The sequence below is a fragment of the Semicossyphus pulcher genome, unplaced genomic scaffold, assembly GCF_022749685.1.
Source record: "Semicossyphus pulcher isolate SPU_LCO1_2020_fin unplaced genomic scaffold, fSemPul1.0.p SCAF_23, whole genome shotgun sequence".
NCBI lineage: Eukaryota > Metazoa > Chordata > Actinopteri > Labriformes > Labridae > Semicossyphus > Semicossyphus pulcher.
The window spans coordinates 2,558,433-2,578,930 of record NW_027211697.1 but is presented as its reverse complement, the minus strand read 5'-3'; the positions used below and the strand labels follow the sequence as shown (position 1 = coordinate 2,578,930).

The 20,498-nt window shown below is 41.1% G+C and overlaps 2 protein-coding genes across 2 annotated transcripts; both read left to right on the top strand.

Annotated features, from left to right (window-relative positions):
• The first annotated feature begins 8,236 nt into the window (after window positions 1–8,236).
• Window positions 8,237–9,970, top strand: igfals (insulin-like growth factor binding protein, acid labile subunit). Its single transcript, XM_069674470.1, has one exon. It carries the CDS (start codon window positions 8,237–8,239, stop codon window positions 9,968–9,970), a length of 1,734 nt encoding a protein of 577 aa, XP_069530571.1.
• A 4,085-nt stretch (window positions 9,971–14,055) lies between these two features.
• Window positions 14,056–20,354, top strand: LOC138603196 (dynein axonemal assembly factor 8). The gene is given in 26 exon segments (XM_069674898.1): window positions 14,056–14,135; window positions 14,209–14,394; window positions 14,487–14,579; window positions 14,659–14,803; window positions 14,890–15,066; window positions 15,154–15,294; window positions 15,386–15,577; window positions 15,677–15,784; window positions 15,873–16,017; window positions 16,128–16,413; window positions 16,632–16,705; window positions 16,882–16,944; window positions 16,947–17,005; window positions 17,194–17,320; window positions 17,435–17,551; window positions 17,631–17,795; window positions 17,949–18,233; window positions 18,344–18,397; window positions 18,504–18,658; window positions 18,743–18,914; window positions 19,004–19,098; window positions 19,189–19,303; window positions 19,593–19,807; window positions 19,895–19,980; window positions 20,067–20,136; window positions 20,286–20,354. Coding segments are annotated over 26 exon segments (3,474 nt in total).
• The last annotated feature ends 144 nt before the right edge of the window (window positions 20,355–20,498 follow it).

The following is a 20,498-nucleotide window of genomic DNA, read 5'->3' as shown; positions in this document are numbered from 1 at the left end:
TACGTGCTTTTAGGTTTAACATCAGTATAAACGTGCTAAGTGAGGGAGACAGATTCCTGGATGGACTAAAAGATTATTTTATAATCTAATTCTGATTTATTCTTGCTGGTTTCCTTCTTCTATTCACTGAAAAATGACAGTCATTGAAGTCACAGACATGGCTAATCATTTTTCTGTCTCTTTGTCATTTCAGACTGGCTGTACCTCTCCATCTCATTATTTCCTTCCACATCCAGTCTATAAGTGGCCTCTCACCCGTACTGTGCTAGCCAATATAAAGCCTTCTGGAGACACAAAGTCACATCAGACTTTGGCCAATATAAAGACATAACATTATGTCCCCCTGCCTAATATTGTGTAGGTCCCCCTTTTGCAGCCAAAACAGCCCTGACCCGTCGAGGCATGGCTTGTTATCTTCCCACGGTGCATCCTTGTGCCATGTCTGCCCCAGGTAAGTGACGCACACGCACACGGCCATCCACGTGATGTAAAAGAAAAAGTGATTGATCAGACCAGGACATCTTCTTCCATTGCTCCATGGTCCAGTTCTGATGCTCACGTGCCCATTGTAGGTGCTTTCGGCGGTGGACAGGGGTCAGCATGGGCACCCTAGCTTTTTCAACAAATTGAGCTACAGTAGCTCTTCTGTGGGATCGGATCAGAAGGGGCAGCCTTTGCTCCCCGCGTGCATCAAAGAGCCTTGAACGTGTCGCTGGTTCACTGGTTTTCCTTCCTTGGAACACTTTTGGTAGGTTCTGACCACTGCAGACCGGGAACACCCCACAAGAGCTGCAGGATTGGAGATGCTCCGACCCAGCTGTCGAGCCATCATAACTTGGCCCTTGTCAAAGTCATTCACATCCTTCTGCCTGCCCATTTTTCATGCTGGAAAAAATGTTCACTTGCTGACTAACATATCCCACCCACTGCCAGGTGCCACTGTAACGAGATAATCAATGTTGTTCACTTCACCTGTCTGTGGGCATAATGTTATGGCTGATCAGTGTAGACATATTTTAAGACTCCAATATATATCATTTTATATATAAAAGTGTGCTTTAATGCAAAGGTCAAATTCACTGATGCATCTAACCATATATTGATTTACAGTAGAAGTGTCAAAACTAGAGCATATTGGTGTTATTTGGCTGATAAGTCCCTTAGTTCTACACATGTAAAGATTGAGATGAGAAGAGAAACCAACTTGCTCAGCAAAGCCAGTTTTCCAAGTCGAAACATTCTTCATGAGGGCGACTTTATACTGAAAATCTGACTACATAATCTCTGTATTCTGCAGAAAGAAGCATCAGAGTTTAAAGCAACATTATCTAACAATTAACCTTAAAAAACTGCTTCAAAATGATGTTGATTGTAAGATTAGCAAAAGAGTGAATGGCACTTTGCAAAATTGTTTTAATAGATAGAATGTTTTTTAACATCGTCGGTCTTCCACGGAGCACATCCGGCGAAACACAGACCTGAGGGATTACATTTCAGCCAAAACATATGCTTTCAATTCTGTGTGATGAAACTCGACACTTGAGTGAGTTCATTTTAATCACGATAAAAACATCTGCTACTTACTACAGATTAATCCAGTTTTTGACACTACAGCTCGAGTATTAAGATAGGAATAAAAGGCTCATAGCCCAGGACTCATTCTTTTCATGTGCCTCCTGGCATGGAAAGTTGATGCTGATTAACAAATTTAGAAACACATAAGACACAGCAGGGATACATGTGGGTTATAATACAACTCAATAATGTTCATGCTGGTGAATGTGTACTGAAAAGGTCAGAAGCATTAAATGAATACGGTGTAATATATTCTAGTTGACAGGGGAATCATGATGCTATCTTTGTAGCTGTACATTTTGCTCCCTTAGTGGCATCAAAAATGTTCAGTATTAAAACATGATCAAAGCCTGTTTCTGCGTGCACGTTGTCCCTAAACATTAAACATTAACTAACAGACAGACAGCAGTCTTGTTGGTTTGCAGGGCAGCAATAGTGTGAAGATTACAACCCAAATAAAATCAGCTGGATTAAGCAGAGTTGTGTCTCTTCAGAGAAGCAACATCACAGTTGCCATTATTAAACCACAGAGACAAAACACACGTTGTTGTACTGCAGTGAAACTACTGATGGATTAGTAAATAATTAATAATCCCTTAATCTTTAGTGAATTCTGATTAGGTAGAGAGCTCATCTGAAGAAAAGGAAATCTGACAGTATTTTTAGTAAACTCACAAGGCCTCAGTCCTCCTTCAGCTTTCACAAACTTAATAGTGCACAGTAAAATGCAGCCCCCAGGCAGAATTGACTGTATGTTATGGTCTATAGTGTGATTTTAGATGTCTCTTCAAGAGCCAGAAGAAAAGTTCATCAAACAAGGAATTTAGGACGTCACAATAAAACCTTGTCAGTGTGATTTCTGTGAGCTACAATCCCTGTCTAAGAAAAGGAACTATGAAAATACTCCCCTCATCCCACAGGCACAGTGATATTTTTTATTATTGACCTACACTTCTATCCACATTTATTCACTTCACTGCCCTAAATGTGGAGCAGCAGCTCTGGGCTACACATTGCTAACATGCAACCACTTTCATCACCTTGCAATGACACACATTTTTACCTGCTTGTCTGTGATGAACTTGAAACAAGTGGGTCATTTCAGAATAAAACGTTTAGAGGATTTTTTTTTTTTTTTACCTGTAGACTCCCTGTGCTTTATGTGTGTGCACTACATATGTTCCCAAGATTAAATGATTTCTCTAAAGACATAAAAGATTAACACTATGAGCCTCTCGTTCCATGGTTCTCAACTGGTGGGTCGGGACCCAAAAGTGGGTTTTCAGCGTTTTCAGTGGGTCGCGGAAGTGTGCTTGAAAAAACCCCCAAAAAAACAGGTGTGGCAAAAAGTCTGTGCTGTGCTTTTATTTTGAAAGACATGGGTTTCCTATGACGTGCATACAGTAGAAGTGTAGTTTATTCACACTCCATGAATCCACTGACTATTATACTGTTGTGTTTTGTGATCCTGAAAAACTGTAATGTTTTGTTCAGTCTCGGGTCCAAACTGCACCATCAGAAAATGGGTTGTGATTTGTCATGAAGGAGGTGGTGGTGGGTCCTGAGACTAAACCAGCTGAGAACCACTTCTCTAGTTTAAAACCTTTGCAACAGGAAAAGTCAAAGCCTGCCACCCCTGAGGTAACTAGGAAGTAGATAGTAAAGACTGACACCAGTATAAGAGGCCGATTGCACATTGCAAGATAGAGTGTTGGCTAACATGGATAGTAGAGCCCAAACTGGATTTTAAACAAACATGAGCTGTGAGACAGAAACTGAAATTCAGACGGGAAATTCTAGAAGGAATAACAAAAACTATTATCTTTCATTCATGCCTTTGTAATAGGTAGAGCCGTCAAAGAGAGACAACTTTATACAGCTTTTGAAAACCATGTTTAAATCCTATTAGAGGGGTTCTTCTTGCCCTAAGCGCACCAACACATTTCCTGATGAAAAGCCACACAGGGGATAAAGATTAAGAAAAGGGTGTTTTAAAGGGTGTCACAAAGATTATGGTCAATTCTGACAAGAAGTGTCAAAGGCAGCGATTTCACTCATTGTTTTGGCAACTGATTTGGAGCACACAAACGATTTGCTTTACTTTTCAAACCAAAACTTCAGCATCATGACATTACACAATGCAGATATACTGTATGATGTATGGTTTCCTGACTCTGCCTCAGCTGTAGCTATATCTCCTGTTTGGCTGAGATATAAGAGGATGTGGGTAACATCGCTCCCCTAAATTGGATCTTTCACCTGGACACAGCTGCACAGGAATATGAAAAGCTCAGCCTTAAAAATGACATTCAGATGAAGTGCAGAGCTTCTGAAAGGAAGAAAGAGTCCGACGCACGGTGCTATTGAAAAATCTCAACACAAGAATGCAGCCTTGTACTTGTCAGACCCAAAATGAGTCTGTATTGTCTCACACAAAGACTAAAAACGGTTTAACACAAAATAAACAAACCAATAAATGTGTCCTTCTATTAAATGTTTGCTTAATTTAATGAATTAAAAGAGTTTTTCTCCTGGTATTCATCAGTCGCTTTTCTTCCCCCTCTGAATTGTGTCCATGTCTCCTCCGTGATTAAAAAACTGGCTGCTAATTCAGACAGTCTTCGGCGTGTGTTTGAGTGTATGAAGTGTCTCTTACCTGTCTTTTTCCAGACCTCAGACTTTGTCTTTGTGTGTTCAAGGTTATTCAGCAAAGTGAGAAGCTTCTTCCATGTAAGTGAATCCGCTGGGCAAACCTTCACAGGACGGGAAGACAGAGAGAAACAATTGTAAATGTTTATTGAAGAATAAGATTTTCTTCGCGAGCCAGCCATTGGCAGTTGAAGTAGTTTAGTAGTAGTCTCGTATCTGCAGTTCACATTAATGTTAACTTGCCAATATGGGCAGGAAAATTACATGTTAGAGATAGATCAGGAATGCCAACCCGACTGGTCTTTATTTTTCCACTAAAAGAATCTACTGAGATCACAAATCCCTTTAACTCGTAATGTTAGGAAACAGTCAGACTGTTTCTTTCTTAAAATGAACCCAAACATAATATTAACTGTATGTTGTGATGTATTAAATGTATAGACTAAACAGGATTTGGCCAGCAGTGTAGCTCACACATCAAACAAGCAAAATCAAAAGGCTTAATGGGGTCATCAGCTGCAGTGATTTGCTCCGGTCACAGCGATCACAATCAATTTGGAAACAGTGCCTGAGTTCCGGCACCTTCCAGATGTCGAGACAATGCGATGGATTATCTCTCCTCCTAGAGAGCAGTGCGAGTTATCTGTGAGCTCCCAGTGTTATTAATAGACCCTGCAGGGGTGTCGAGGGTCTTTGGCTGTCAAAGGGTTCAGGTAGCACAAAGGTTTTTCAAGCAGCGCTGAACCTTACTGTGTGCAGAGCCACTGAACACCTTGTTTTAAGATGTCACTCTCAAATAAGACATGTTTCTCTTTGCTCAGTGGAGGTGTAATAGTCCGACAGTCTGCCAGTGGATGGCAGTGTTGACTGGGCCTTTTGTCATTCAAGATAAAGTTTGTGTTTGTGCAACAATAAAATATTCAACATGTGCAACTCACCTTATGTCATGTAGCGGGGGAAGCTGCAGGTGTCACTTTAGACTGTGTGGAGACAAAGCACACAATATGGTTCAATTGAGGCTGTAGACAATACAGAGTAAAAATAAGTGAAGCAACTGTTTAAATAGATGTCTCGTATTTCTGCATGCAAACTTTACATTGTTATATGCAGCAGATGTGACCACATGAAGGTCCAACATTATGCGATCTGGAGGCCGACTGAATCAGCACAGCAGTTCATGCTTTTGTCGATTGCTGCTCGCTTTCATGTACTTATCTGCCGTTCACTTAGGATAGTGTTCTCATATATGGCTGTCTTTGCTGTATAAAAAGCGCAGGCGATACCTCGATAGATCTGCTTAGCACTGGTTTACCAAAGTGTTTTATGTCTGACAAGATAAGTTAAAAAACTTGTTTTCAAGGGTGAGTCAGCTCTGACGGTGAAATGTGAGTAAATATTTGGATAGCTGCAGGAGTCACAATCCTACTTCAGTGGGCAAAATGACACAAATGACCTCTGCGTGTTTGTTTGTTGGGATGACACCTGTAGCAGTTGTTTAGAAGCTACAGTTTTGGTGTAAATCTAGGAAAAATAATTGTATGCTTGACCCATTTTGTGGGGCCAGACAATGTACGACAAAATTAATTTACAACAGAAATCATAGGTGCACTTAATAAACGACAGTTGAATATCAAAGGGTCTTTGATTCCTGAGTGTGGGGTTAATGACAGACTGACTTGTCTGTCAGTACATAAGAGATGAACTTAAAGACTTAAACAGACGTACAGAGTATCAACTGATGTAATCTGAGGACTCACTGTGTAGCCTGTTTAAGTTTTACTGGGTCCTTTAAATTTGAACAAGAGCTCCCTGACATTCATTTGCAGAGCGGCAGAGGAGAGGTTATGATGGGTTTCCAACACGGATCAGCTCGCATCCGTCCAATTTAGATTGACATCATGCCTGTCAGGGCTGTCCTCCACTGCTGAGGAAGCACAAAATTTATACAAAATTATTTGAGGAATTTGTCCTTCCAGAAGCGATGCAGAGCCCAGTCAAACATTTACAGCCACAGCAGCAGCTCTGCCGTTCACTATTAAGACTCGTCTCCTCCACGCGGGAGGCACAGCAGCTGACAAACCTGGAGAAACGAGCCAATTAGAGGTGTGATGGAACAGCTCACTATGGCTCACTGTTTTCTTTTTACTGATATAGCATTCAAAACTGCAGTGTTGTATTTCCTAGTTTGTAAAATGGCTTTATATCTTTTCTATGAACCTTTCAGTTGATATATTGTAGCCTTTATGCCATTTTCAAGGACAATAAGAAGTTAGAGCAACAGCTCAAGTGGCTCTACTGTTAACTGAAAATATAGAAGTCATTGTATTATCTACACCTATACGATCAGCTTATCATACTCTATTTAGTATTAAAGAAAAGCAGATGCACTTACAGAGTATGATCAGACAGTACGAAGCTGCCGGGCCTTGATGTGAACACAGACCTGCAGTGCTCTCTACTGGTAAGAGAAAAAACATTTACAATTCATCAGACAACTATATTTCTGCTTACAAAACACACTTTTCTACAGGATCAGTGAAATGGAGCTTTTCACATTTCACTATTCACATGCCATTAAAAGTAAATGTGTACTTGTTTTATATCACAAAATATTCAAATTTAATACTACCGGGAAAAAGACGATACCTAGGAACCACTGTTTTCTGCCCAAACATTTATTTATTATTAAATCTGTTCAATTAAAAATGATGTATGCATTCAAAAATACTGACTTAGATTTAAAGTTAAACTGCAATGGAATTTAGGCACACACATTTAACCACTTAGATAAAATAGATAACTATTCTAAATTCAATTTAACCTCAACATAATTAGAAAGGTAATGCATTTAAATCACTACAAGACCAGATTTGAATGATAGATGTTGCAACTTTAGATACTGAACATGATAGTTCTTCTTCATAGTGTAGTGAATCCAGTGTCGGCAAGTCAATCAATAAAATTCATGTGCAAGTACACAGTGTTATCTGGATGCGGTTGTCCTTTAGAGCATGACCAGTTCATGGTTGTCTAAAAGAACCCCGATACCGAGAAAAAGAGTCAACACAAAGTTAGTCATTACAATCACAGATGTGATTAGGAAATGGACCTCTGGAACTGTCCTCATACTTCACTGTTAAATGAGTAAATGCCACAGAAATGGCACTGGCTTTACAGTTTTTATGATAAATACAGCTGTTGTCATTGTGCAGAAAGGCGCATACAGTTGATTTTAATAATGTAGAAGAGATGTGTTAGGATACTGTGTTTGACGAGTTGCCAATGCAACTCAACATCAGAGGCTACTGCTTCTGTCAAGAGTGTCGTGCAGAGGGCTCATCTTATCTCGTTAGCACTGTAGATCTATTTAAATCTACAGCGAATGCACTCAGTGACAGGAGCCTGACTTAAGTAAACAACAAAGGCCACTTGCACCGAATACCTTAATATGTCGACAACACAGGACGTGTAAGATGTGATCACAATGATTGGAGGTACATGAACATCTAATGTTTAGAATTTCAATAGAGCAGAGTTGACATTTCACAGATTTCGTTAAAATATATCCTCATTTTACAACCTGTATAACAGCATTATCAATAAGGGAATCAGATTATTGCATTAAATGATCAAAGCTGATATTGGTTGAAAACAAAATAGGCAACTATGAGAACAATAAAATCAGGTCATTGCATGAACAATGACTGGTAACATTCAACACAAGTTCGACGGACATAAATGGGTTAACTGTACAGTGCAGCAGACTTTTAAAAAAAAGGTTCTGGGGGCTTGGCAGACTTTCCATTCAGCATACAAACAACTGCACAAGGTTCAGTCATTCAGTATTTCTCAGCCTGTCCACATTAAATCAAGATCTCTCACATTAAAGGTAAGCAATGTAAAATTTCCGTATAAAACCGAATTTCAATAACTGCAACAGTTCTGTATTTAATTAATACAGTATAATTAACTGTATTTAAATTCTGATGTTAATATTCTATCCACAGCTAGTATGCACACCATAGTGCTGTTGGTGTTATGGGTGCTGGGAACATCACTGGTGTTGCCAGACCCCGACACAGCTGGACCGAAAGGGACCGAAGAGCCTATTCCATGTTCTAGGGGATGCACCTGTTTGCCTGACGACTACAGCTTGGAGCTTAACATGTACTGCAGTACTCGGAACTTAACACAAGTCCCATCGGACATGCCCCCATCCACTCACTCGCTCTGGCTGGATGGCAACTTGTTCACATCACTCCCAGCGTCGTCTTTTAAGGATCTTACTTCGCTGGACTTTTTGAATCTTCAGAGCGGCCAGCTGGTGACCATTGACCCTCAGGCTTTCAAAGGACTTAGGTCACTTGCGCACATTCACCTTGAGCGGAATCGCCTGCGGACACTACCGGGTACAGTCTTCCAGAATACACCTTTCCTTGCTTCACTGAGTCTACACAACAACCAGCTCACTCGTATTGAGGAAAGACTGTTTGCAGGACTATCACACATGTGGCTTCTCAACCTAGGGTGGAACTCAATAGCGGTTTTACCTGAGGCAGCTTTCACTGACCTGCAGGGTCTACGGGAGCTCGTTCTTGCAGGGAACAGACTTGCCTACTTGCAGCCACAGCTTTTCCAAAATCTTGTTGAGCTTAAAGAGTTGGATCTGACCGGAAATTACCTCAGGGTCATCAAGGCCAATGTGTTTGTTAAACTCACTAAATTGCAAAAGCTCTACCTTGCCCAGAATCAGATTGTGACGGTGGTACCCAGAGCCTTCGTAGGCATGAAGTCACTGCGATGGCTGGATCTCACCAACAACAAGCTGACTTCTCTCCATGACGACACTTTCTTGGGCCTGCTCAGTCTTCACGTACTGCGTCTTTCCAACAATTCCATCACTGGAATTAGGCCCAGAACTTTCCGTGATTTGCAGTATTTGGAAGAGCTACGGCTCAGCCACAACAAAATCCGAGCCCTGGGGGAGAGGATCTTTGAAGGGCTCGGTCATCTGGAGGTCCTAGAGCTCGAGCACAACCAAGTGCAAGAGGCCCAAGTGGGTAGTTTCACAGGCCTTTCTCATGTGGCTGTCATCAACCTGTCTGGAAGTTGCTTTCACAGTCTGCCGGACCAAGTCTTCAAAGGTCTGTCAAAGCTCCACAGCCTCCATCTTGACAGAGGTTGCCTAACAAGGGTCACAGCTCAAGCCTTCACTGGACTCTCTGGTCTACGGAGGCTTTTCTTGCAGCACAACAACATCTCAGTGGTGGAACGCCAGAGCTTTGGTGACCTGGTGGGCTTACTGGGTTTGGACTTGCGTTTCAACAGGTTGGAGGTTCTCACACCCCATACGTTCTCTGGTCTCAAGAATTTGGAGTATTTGCTGTTGTCCAACAATGAGTGTCGACAGTTTTTGCAAAATGGCACAAAGCAGCTTCTCCCAAGGATGCGGTATCTGGACTTGAGAGCTAATGCCTTGACAAACATGGTCCCTGATTTCCCAGAGAGCATGGAGAAGCTTTTGCTGTCTGGGAACCGTTGGAAATGTGACTGTAGTGCTCTCCCACTCAGAAACTACAGCTTAAGAAATCCCTTGGTGATACCTCGGCAAGTGGAGACCCACGCAGAGGGTGAAGAACCTGACACAACAATCACCATTTACAACAACATAACATGCACCAGCCCACCACGTCTAGCTGGTCAGGACCTGCGGGACATTGATAGTGAACACTTCCAAACCTGCTAAACAAACATGCACAGATGTGTTTAGGGAATTAGTAAGTATGAAAGGTAATGTTTTTATTTAGGCTGTCTGTAATTCTAAGACTAATCCAAAAGGCAGCTGGACTTGATTGAAGTTCTTGAAGACGTTTCACCTCTCATCCACCAGTCAATTTAGAACTGAAGAAGCCTTTCGGATGAGAGGTGGAACGTCTTCAAGAACTTAAACCAAGTTGCCTTTTGGATTAAGCCTAGAATAACCATGACCTGGATGACTGAGAACCTTCACAGACATAGGCTAACTGTAATATTTCCAATATTTTCAATTTAAAATTCATTCAATGTCCAATTTCAAGATTTTGAGAATAAATGTAATAAAATTCCGGTATCTTTGAAACGTATTCATGAGCTACTATTATGTATGATGTATTGTCAAATAAAGCTATGTATCTACGTATCTATTATACTTTTGCATTATTAAGTTTTATGTTTTACATTAACTTTTTACAGATAGATTGTTTTCATTGGTAGAATTTACATAAAATGTTTCAGTGAATATTTACGGGAGGCTATGATACATTTTCAATTAAAAGACCAACAGAGCAACATTTCGTTTCTTTCAGCTTTATAGAGTCATATGTAAATAATGTCTAACTGTGGTAAAATCCACCAGATAGTAAATCGTAATCTCTATGCACAAAGACATTTGGGATTTTTTTCCTCAATCTACCTCATATGATTTGAGATCATTTCTGACATTGGGGAGTAAGATGTACTGAATAAACTTGAGTTTTACCACTTTGGGGTGAGGTTATCAGGTGCTTGATATGGATGCGTTTCCAAAGAATTTTTTAAATGTTTCAACTTTAAATCTGATGCACTTGATGTGTGCTGGGAACAAATCATCAGAAACTGTGGCAGCAAAACTGCAGTTTAGCTATCAGATATGTCCCACTGTTAATATTCAACTACACTTTCCTGATCACTCAATAAAACCAACAAGCACATCCCCAAATCTTTTATCAGAGTCCAAGTCCCCAGCACAGCGCTTACCAATTAGGACAAATCCTAATATTAAAGTGCACACTGGATCACAGATAAGGTAAACACAGTGTATCCTGCATTACAAACATCTGTCATGCTTTTATCCAGCACATTTTTTATTTATTACGGTTACTTCTTTGCTTGCAGGGTCATGAAAGAGGGTCTAACCAGGCCTGCACAGTCTGCATGAGGCAATGGGTAAAGTATTTTCAAGTTTGGCGTTCCACTATCCTAAAAAACGCCATTTACAAGCAAGCTTTTAAATTCTCAGCCGTTAAGCAAAACGACATAATTTAGTTGATCATATATGAATGGCCTCGTTCAACAAACGTTTGGAAACCATTGCAGGAGGAATGTTTGTACAGCTCAGACAATAAATTGTCTTAAAATATGTTTTACATGAGTGTGTTGTTGAGTGTAGCAAAGACGTATGTAGTAAAATATCACACTAATGGGAAATTTCCTTAAAGGCGAAATAAATGTTTGAAATCTGTGTGCTTTTACCTCTTTCTCCAACACCTTTACCTGACCACATCCAGGGGGCGGATTGTTTCAAAACAATACCATGAAAATACGCACCTTGATATGAAGTCTATTTAACATTACCTTTCAGTCAAATGTTTGCGCGTGAAGTATTTGTTTTTAACTCAATAGCTAGCTAGCCAGCTAGCTTGCCACGAACATAGCTTTCAAGATGACTGAAGTTGTATCTTAACAAGCCAGAAGGCTAGCATGTTTATACAGCGAATTCGCTGATAGCTACACCATATATGTGCAGACTATTAAGCAAAATGTACCTTTAACATCTCTCTTTCTTTCTGTTTTGGATGAATAGACTCAGCAAAAGGCACACAGTTTAATCCCCTGATAGTGTAAGACACTTTTTTGCGGCCTAAATTGTGACATGTCTGACAGCCCTTGAAGGGAGCATTGTTGACGAAGTGCACGTGCGTGATCAGAGACGCTTTCCGTTGCCAATAGTAACTTAGTATCCTCTGTTTTTGAATGGCGGCGGTGCATAAACTTCAGCACATAAAAACTCCTGTCTCTTACCTGTTCCTGCTTTCTAAATATGGACCTAAATCATTCGTCGTGTTGGGATTCAATTCTGGAGCAAGTGAGACCACATATTCCGACAATCGACTTTGATTTTTCCTCGGTATGTTAGAAACGTATTTTCTTCCTATAACGTCTGCAAACCGTCAAAAAAACCATCAACATAACATTAATGAAAACTAAAAATATTGTTTTTTTTTAACTTTTCAGTCAGATAATGACGAGAATATCACCTTATATCAAAGACCAGCTGGTCTTTCCCTGGAGGTCCCAGAAGACTTTGACAGTTTTCCAATGGATGATGATGCCTTAGAGGTTAGTAAATTAAAGTCTCCTGTGTTAGTGGTAAGTTGGTTACGTCAGGACCACTGTGCCACTGATATCTGTGTCTGATTTTGTGTTTGTATTTGAGACTTTCAGCCAGAGTATGTAGTTGGACGATGATGAAATAGAAAAAGACTCACAAACACACAATGTTCTGTGGAGAAATACTCCACACTTTCTCTTTACTTCCTGTCTCGCTATTAAAGGCAGATGCTTGTGAGAGGGCCATTGTAGAGATGAATGATGCCAAACTGGATGCTTCTACAGAAGTCTATTTAATATTACCTTTCAGTCAAATGTTTGCGCGTGAAGTATTTGTTTTTAACTCAATAGCTAGCTAGCCAGCTAGCTTGCCACGAACATAGCTTTCAAGATGACTGAAGTTGTATCTTAACAAGCCAGAAGGCTAGCATGTTTATACAGCGAATTCGCTGATAGCTACACCATATATGTGCAGACTATTAAGCAAAATGTACCTTTAACATCTCTCTTTCTTTCTGTTTTGGATGAATAGACTCAGCAAAAGGCACACAGTTTAATCCCCTGATAGTGTAAGACACTTTTTTGCGGCCTAAATTGTGACATGTCTGACAGCCCTTGAAGGGAGCATTGTTGACGAAGTGCACGTGCGTGATCAGAGACGCTTTCCGTTGCCAATAGTAACTTAGTATCCTCTGTTTTTGAATGGCGGCGGTGCATAAACTTCAGCACATAAAAACTCCTGTCTCTTACCTGTTCCTGCTTTCTAAATATGGGCCTAAATCATTCGTCGTGTTGGGATTCAATTCTGGAGCAAGTGAGACCACATATTCCGACAATCGACTTTGATTTTTCCTCGGTATGTTAGAAACGTATTTTCTTCCTATAACGTCTGCAAACCGTCAAAAAAACCATCAACATAACATTAATGAAAACTAAAAATATTGTTTTTTTTAACTTTTCAGTCAGATAATGACGAGAATATCACCTTATATCAAAGACCAGCTGGTCTTTCCCTGGAGGTCCCAGAAGACTTTGACAGTTTTCCAATGGATGATGATGCCTTAGAGGTTAGTAAATTAAAGTCTCCTGTGTTAGTGGTAAGTTGGTTACGTCAGGACCACTGTGCCACTGATATCTGTGTCTGATTTTGTGTTTGTATTTGAGACTTTCAGCCAGAGTATGTAGTTGGACGATGATGAAATAGAAAAAGACTCACAAACACACAATGTTCTGTGGAGAAATACTCCACACTTTCTCTTTACTTCCTGTCTCGCTATTAAAGGCAGATGCTTGTGAGAGGGCCATTGTAGAGATGAATGATGCCAAACTGGATGCTTCTACCGAACAAAATGTGGACAACATAAACCCTGATGCTGAGGGATATCCTTTACTCTCATTTGTGGTGAGTTTGGGGAGAAAAAACTTTCTAGGTATCAACTAGAAAATATGATTGTATTTACCCTCTATTAAAACATACTGATTTCAGAGGCTTGACGAGTGGGATTTAGAGGATGGGCTGTCTCTGCAACAATATGTGTCAGCTGAACCAGTGAAAACTAAAGGTTAGTATTCAGAAGACCAACCCCTGTAGCTATACCAAGCAATTAATGGTTTCTGGATAATTGTGTGTGTCTCATCTTGTTTTATAGTTTCAACCCAATTTATTTCATAGGTGGTAACAAGGACAGATACCAGGAGAATATAATGGAGAAACCAGTTGCTTTCTTTAAGAACCAGTCATCTATGTCTGTGTTAGAGCCTGTGAAGAGTCCAAACCAAATCAGGTAAGTCATATCACTCCAAAGGTTTTAGGACCAAGTTTGTTTGTTAATAAAAATCTTCATCTTTTTCATGCAGACAGACTAACGCTTGGAACAGTTCATCAGAGCTGCAGCTCAGCCGCCGGGAGCGTCCTACTGTTATTGACCTGTGTTGCCCCACCCCTAACCCTAAATCCCCAACCAAACACAACACCCACAAAGAAACATCACCTGCAAAGAAACCCCATCTTAAATTGCACGCAGGATCACAGATGGAGGGCAGGTAAACACAGTATATCCTGCATCAGAAGTATTTGTAAGGCTTTTGTCCAGCACATTTTGTTTCAGTTCATATTGTCATGTCTTTGCTTCTAGGGAAGTGACTGGCAAGTGTATGTTGCTTCAGAAAATAAGAGAGGTGAAAAGCAACGTAGAATCAGGAACAATCTCAGAACAGCAGCAGCAGAGGTACGTATTTTTTCTGTTTTCAACCCCCACATGATTGAAAATATAGTAAAATATTTCAACCATTATATGATTTTGTTAGTGACCAAGAGAGACAACCAATTGAGCAGACATTACAACATCAACAACACCAACAAATCTTTAAGAAACTGGAAAAACATCGACTAGCTAAATCTGTCAATCAGATGGAGCCAGCTGCTGAAAGGACAGATGTTCTTTATCATTTTGTAAGTGCAACAATAACTTCAAACCCACAGCACGTATATAATAAACATTTTGACAAAACAAAAACTTATAATAACTTGTTTATCAGGAAGCATCATATCTCCAGCCTGTCAGCACACTACCAGCAGATATTGCAAGTAAGGGGCAAATGCTTCTGATCATCAGCCTCTCCACTCCTGGTATGATTGGAGACAAAAATCATCTGTATCCAGCTGCAACCAAATCCCACATCTACAACACTTTGGTGGCTTGGTTCCTGTCTTTAGTAAGTCAACTGAGGCTCTTGTCTCCTAATTTATTCTACAGTTTGTTGTTTGTAAAGCTGAGTTTGTGTTTTCTTAATGTGCATCAGGTTGGCCCAGACCCACGTCATAATGAAGATGAGGTTGGTGCAAAGGTCCCGTTCTGGGTGGCAGGACTTCAGCAGCTTTGGACAGAGAATGGACTGGCTCTGCATGTTTTAGCTGTCGCTCGTCACTGTTATAGAAAAAAGGTGAATGTCAAAATGAAGTAAAATTACTCCTAAGGCTTCATAATGTCTGATTATGTAAATCTGAATGGTTCTTCTTTTGTTTGTTTTCCAGAAAAAGCAGGGAGACTTCTTCAAACCTTTCTATAACCATGTCTGCAGGTTCCTCTCAGAGACCAAACTCACTCTCATTGCCCGCTGGCTACCTCAGCTCCAAATCCTGCTGGACCAACAATCCTACGCTTCAACCATCCATCTGCCCTCATCCTGTTTAAATTCTTTTATCTCTGCCACCTCAAATGAAAAGGTGCTACTCATGTTAGAGAATGTCACTTAATATTATTTCATATTTTCAAGCACACATGCTCTGAATTTGCATTCTGTCCCCTTGGCTTTGTGGGTGCAGCTCATAGATTGGACATTTGGTCTCAGTCCAGGGTTTTACTGGCAGACTGTGGAATCTCAGGAGAAGGTTTGTAAGGGGAGAGACACAAACCTGGAGCTGCACACAGAGGTGAGAATGATGTCCTTTAGACTTGGACTTCCTTTTAACCACTGGTGTGAAATAACTGAATGTATGCTCTCAATCATTTTTGTGATAGGTATCAGTTACTGTGGGCCACAAAGCTTTCTTCCTTGATCCCTTCAAAACACACTACCTCCTTCAGCTTGTTCTCGACTCTGGATTGGATGTGTGCGGTTTGCGGCTCCTTTATCCACCAGAAAGCTTCCTGAGTGACAGTGCTGGTAGGACATGACGACAACCATTTGGTCATAGAATATTTCTCCTTCTGGTTCTTTGGTCTGGTGTTCTTCCTGGATCTAAGTGCGGCCCACTGCCTTTCTTCTATTCACAGGGGCTGAACCAGCTAACCAGAGAACTGATGCAGATACCTGCCATCCCGTTCTTGCCCTGGCTGTTCGAGGCCCTCATGCCCTCTCTGTTTTCAAAGATTTAACTACTTTATTCGTTCCTCTAATGCCAAAAGAAACCGAGTCCGGGTCTGTCAACCTGCTCAACTGTGAAAGTGAAGGACTGCCACTCTTGTCCCCTAGTCAAGTAGCCAGTCAAGTACACAGGGAGCTGTGCTTGTGGTTTTCAGGAAGATTTTCAGGAAAAGATGCACAGATGCCTCTGAATGGGTATGTTGTCAAAATCAAATAATGCAAAAAAAAAAAAAAGATTTAAAAAAGGAATGACATAATCTGGGTTAGTTATTACAGACAAAAAATGGTGCAACGGTGAGTTGAGTCTTCTTTCAAGAGTAAAAAATACCTTTTAAGTACCTAGATTTTTGCCATCCAATGTTAGAGGTATTCTATTAGTTATTGTAATAGTGGTTGTTAATTTTAAGTTGTAGAGCTGTACCTGCACACAAAACAGACCAAGGCAGTGTCTTCAACCCAAGCAGATCACTGTGTGCCACAACCAAAGGTACTGTAACTCAACAAAGAGCAAAAACCATCACCCGGGGAAGGCTGGCTTATGTCCACATTTCATTTTCAACTTTAATCTTTACTGCCCTAAGGGACATTTTTTGTTTGCAGCAGGGATAAAAGATTTTTTCCTTCAGTAGAGCTGCTAATCCTTCTCTACCCCTCCACACACAGCTGACTTACTCCTCGTGGTGTCGCCTGTCGTGCCTCCGTGTTGCTACGGCCGAGTTCTGGCTGTGTACAGAGACTGCAGCTTCGGAGCCATGGGGCTGCAGTCCTTGGACTCAGCAACCAGCAGGTACAAGGTTCAACATTATGTAGAATAGAAGAGTACGATTTTATTGAACCGCGAGACAAATTATACTTGTTTTTTCTAGCAAATACTTGAGGCAGTTTTCATCTGTCTTGGTGTAAGGAAACACAGCCTTATCCACGTACTCCTGTAGTTTTCAGTACACACTTAAAGCCCTTGTATTTCCTCTCTAGTCACTTGTGTTCTGCAGTCCATATACTGTGATCCTGGACCAGAAGCAGCAGGAGCTGCCCTCTCACTGTCTGATTTTGATCCTGAGGAAAGAAAATGCAATGCACCACAGTGTTAGTCTACCAGCAGGTATAAAGTTAATAAAGTAAATCTTAACAGCATAAATCATCTCTTATAATTTATATTTAAAGTAAAAACTTGCATTGTAAAGTTTTTCAAAATAAAGTTACCATATTGTTTCAGCTCTAATGACAGAAATGAAGGCACAAAAGCTTCTGAGACTCGATGGAGTTCCCACAGTAGAGCCAAACATGTGTTTCCACATTGTGCCGTACAGCAGTGACCTGTTCTATATCTTTGGTAAGTGTCCAATGCAAAGCAAAGCAGATGCTCCAAAGCTGCAGCCCTGTTTATGTTCTTATGTATATTTACCTTTTAGTGAGGCGTATGTGGGCTGCGCCTGATCCTTCCCGTGTGATCCTGTCCCGTCTCAAGCATTCCTCCGCCTCCGACACGGAGCAGGTGGTTGTTTTGACCTTGTGTGGGAAGGACTTGAGCCAAGGCCTGAGCCTCCTACACAGAGTGCTGACTGATGGGCCAAGAGGTGGGTGAAGTTCAAAGAAAACAGCCTGCGTGTTGGCAGAAAAGACACAAAACACACTCAAATACACACAGCCGCCTACACAGTAAATAAATGAACAAATTATTGAGTATGTGAGCCAATATTTTTCAATGATTTTAATGTTTTATTTTGCAGGATTCGAGCTCCTGTGTCTGAAGTTTCTCACTGCGCTGACTCGATCTCAGGCTCGGGAAGTGACTCCATACGAGGTGGGAGAGCGGCTGTGTCAGGGCAGTGTGGGCCATCTGATGTCCTCTCCAGCCCTGGTGTGTGCTCTTAGACAGGTGGATGCTTTTGCTTTACTAAGGAAGCTGCTACCACGTGATTACCCCGGTGACCTCAGTGTCCTTTTGTCAGCCACACCTGAGGTGGCTTTTAGACAAGCTTCTGTCTTCTTCCTAGACCATGAGATGACTCCTGGTAAGATTTTTGAGGGTTGTGTAAAACATGTTTCCACATTCTGTCTTAAACCAAACCTCTTTGTAATTTTCACGCTTATAACAGCTGATTATAACATTTTATCTCCGCAGAACCCACCATAGGATCACTGCTGAAGTTCACTCCTGAAAACTGCAGTACAGAAGGTTTGTAGATGTAGTGAGTTGTAGTTTTATAATGTGTAAATGCAGCTGGTAATGCATATAAAATTGAGCTTTTATAATAAGAAAAACTGGTCTTCTTTCTGGTTAGATCGACAGATGCTGCTCACTGTGTGCGTGTTAAAGCCCAGACTCTGGTGTCATTCTCTGGCTGAAATAGTCCAGCTAAGCGGCCTGGCTCTGGTGGGCCTGTGTGTGTTCACCATGGACCAAAGCACTGCTGCCTCCATTCTGCCTGCAGAAAGTGTAACTAAGCATTTTAATTAAAAAAGCTTTTCTTTCATTCAGAAACTCAAGCCTTCATAATTCTTAGTAAGTTGTTGTGTGCAGGATCCTGCAGACTTGGAGGCCCAGGTGGAGTACTTGTGCTTTGGCTCCTCATTGGCTCTCTGCCTGCATGGAGAAGATGCTGTGAGGCGGCTGCAGGATGTGCTGAGCCGAGAGAAGTCATCTCTGTGGGCGACCTGCTGTGACACGGCTCATTCATACAATGGCATCTATGGTCAGTGCCTTGTCCTGCACACTGGTACACAATAAAGGACGAGGTGAATGTGTACAGTATGTTTAAAGTGTTGACAACTAATGTTACAGCATCAGGATCATATCAGAAAGCAATTCAGGATGTGAAGAGGCTTTTTCCAGAAGGGCTCTGCTGTTCTGAGAGCAGCGCAATGAGACAGGAGCAGGTATGCATGTCACATACAGCAGTCAGTATTTGGATTGTACCGTTAGAATGATAAAAGACAGACATTCTGCGTTTGTGCTTCTTGTTATAGATACTCAGCTTGTGCTCAGACTCTTTAGCCTCTGTGAAGCGTGAGCAGAGCAGCGCACTGGCCCCAGTGGCCCAGGAAGAACTTACACCTTTCATGACATCAGGACCAAATGAAGGTTTTCTTTTAATAAACAGAATGTCCTTTTTTAGGTTGCATTATCGGTGAACCTTAAATGTCAAGATTGTACTCACTTCACTCACTTTAAACTAACTGAAAGCATGTAACATTGCATTTGATTGAACATTCATTCAGGTGAAATTGGTCTCTTTAAATAATTTAATCATTTATTGTGACTTTGGCAGGGACTCCTCTTGAATGGACATTGAAGTATGACTCAGTTCCAGATGAACTTTGTAATCCAAACAGAAAACAAGTGTTCTGTTTTGCTTGTTTACTCGTACTAGGGTCCCAGATACACAGTGCTCTCTGGCAGACAACATGTCTGCTGATACCCGTAAATGCTCCACCCCTCAGCCAAGTGCCCCCCCAGCTGGAGCTGCTGGAGCAGCTGCTGAGGTCAGGCTGCTATCTGGTGGCAGGGAGGATGAGCGTACTGGATAGTGAGCAAAGGAAACATATTGCTGAGACACTGCAAGGGTCACCAAGAGGAAATGAAAGGGTGAGACGCTTGGCTTGCTTTAGAGTGTACTCTCACAAACGGAGCAATCAGTGGTTGATTTTCTCTGCTCTCTTGTGTCCATTAAAGATGGCTCATCTGAGCATGGCGCCCTGTCTCATCCTGGCTCTGCAAGGGGAGACGCTCGTGTCCTGCTTTGACTCGCTCCTTGAGAGGTATGGTAAAAGAGAATTATTGTGCATACAATATGTACAGTAAAATAAACGCAGTAGTGTCCCTGTGCTTTTAATTGTTCCACCAGCATTAACAAGGAGCAGCCAGACATGGAAGAAGTAGGGAAAATGTCAATCTACCCTGATATAGAGGAAGAGGTAATTTTTAAGGCCTGTATTCACTACTAATAGATTCATTTGGATTGTGAATTAAGCTGCTTTATGAAAACAAGTGTAATGTGTTGAATAATGGTGAAATATTATAAACAAATCACCTCTGAATTGATGTATGTTGTTCTCTCCTTTAGGCCGAGCGGCTGATCTGCTACCTGTTTGATTCCTTGTCTCCTGAGAGCTGTCATGACATTGTGCCATAAAGTTCAATTGGGTGCACATCAGTTAGCATTGTCATAAAATATCCACTGTTGAATTCAAATTGTAGAGGAAAGACTTGTTTTAGCACACTAATAATCTTCAAGTCACAGTGATGGAATAAATATCAGTTTCTTTAATGCTTAAAA

What these genes read in the sequence shown, in the direction of transcription:
- igfals (XM_069674470.1), top strand. Translation starts at nt 8,237, where the DNA reads ATGCACACCATAGTGCTGTTGGTGTTATGGGTGCTGGGAACATCACTG.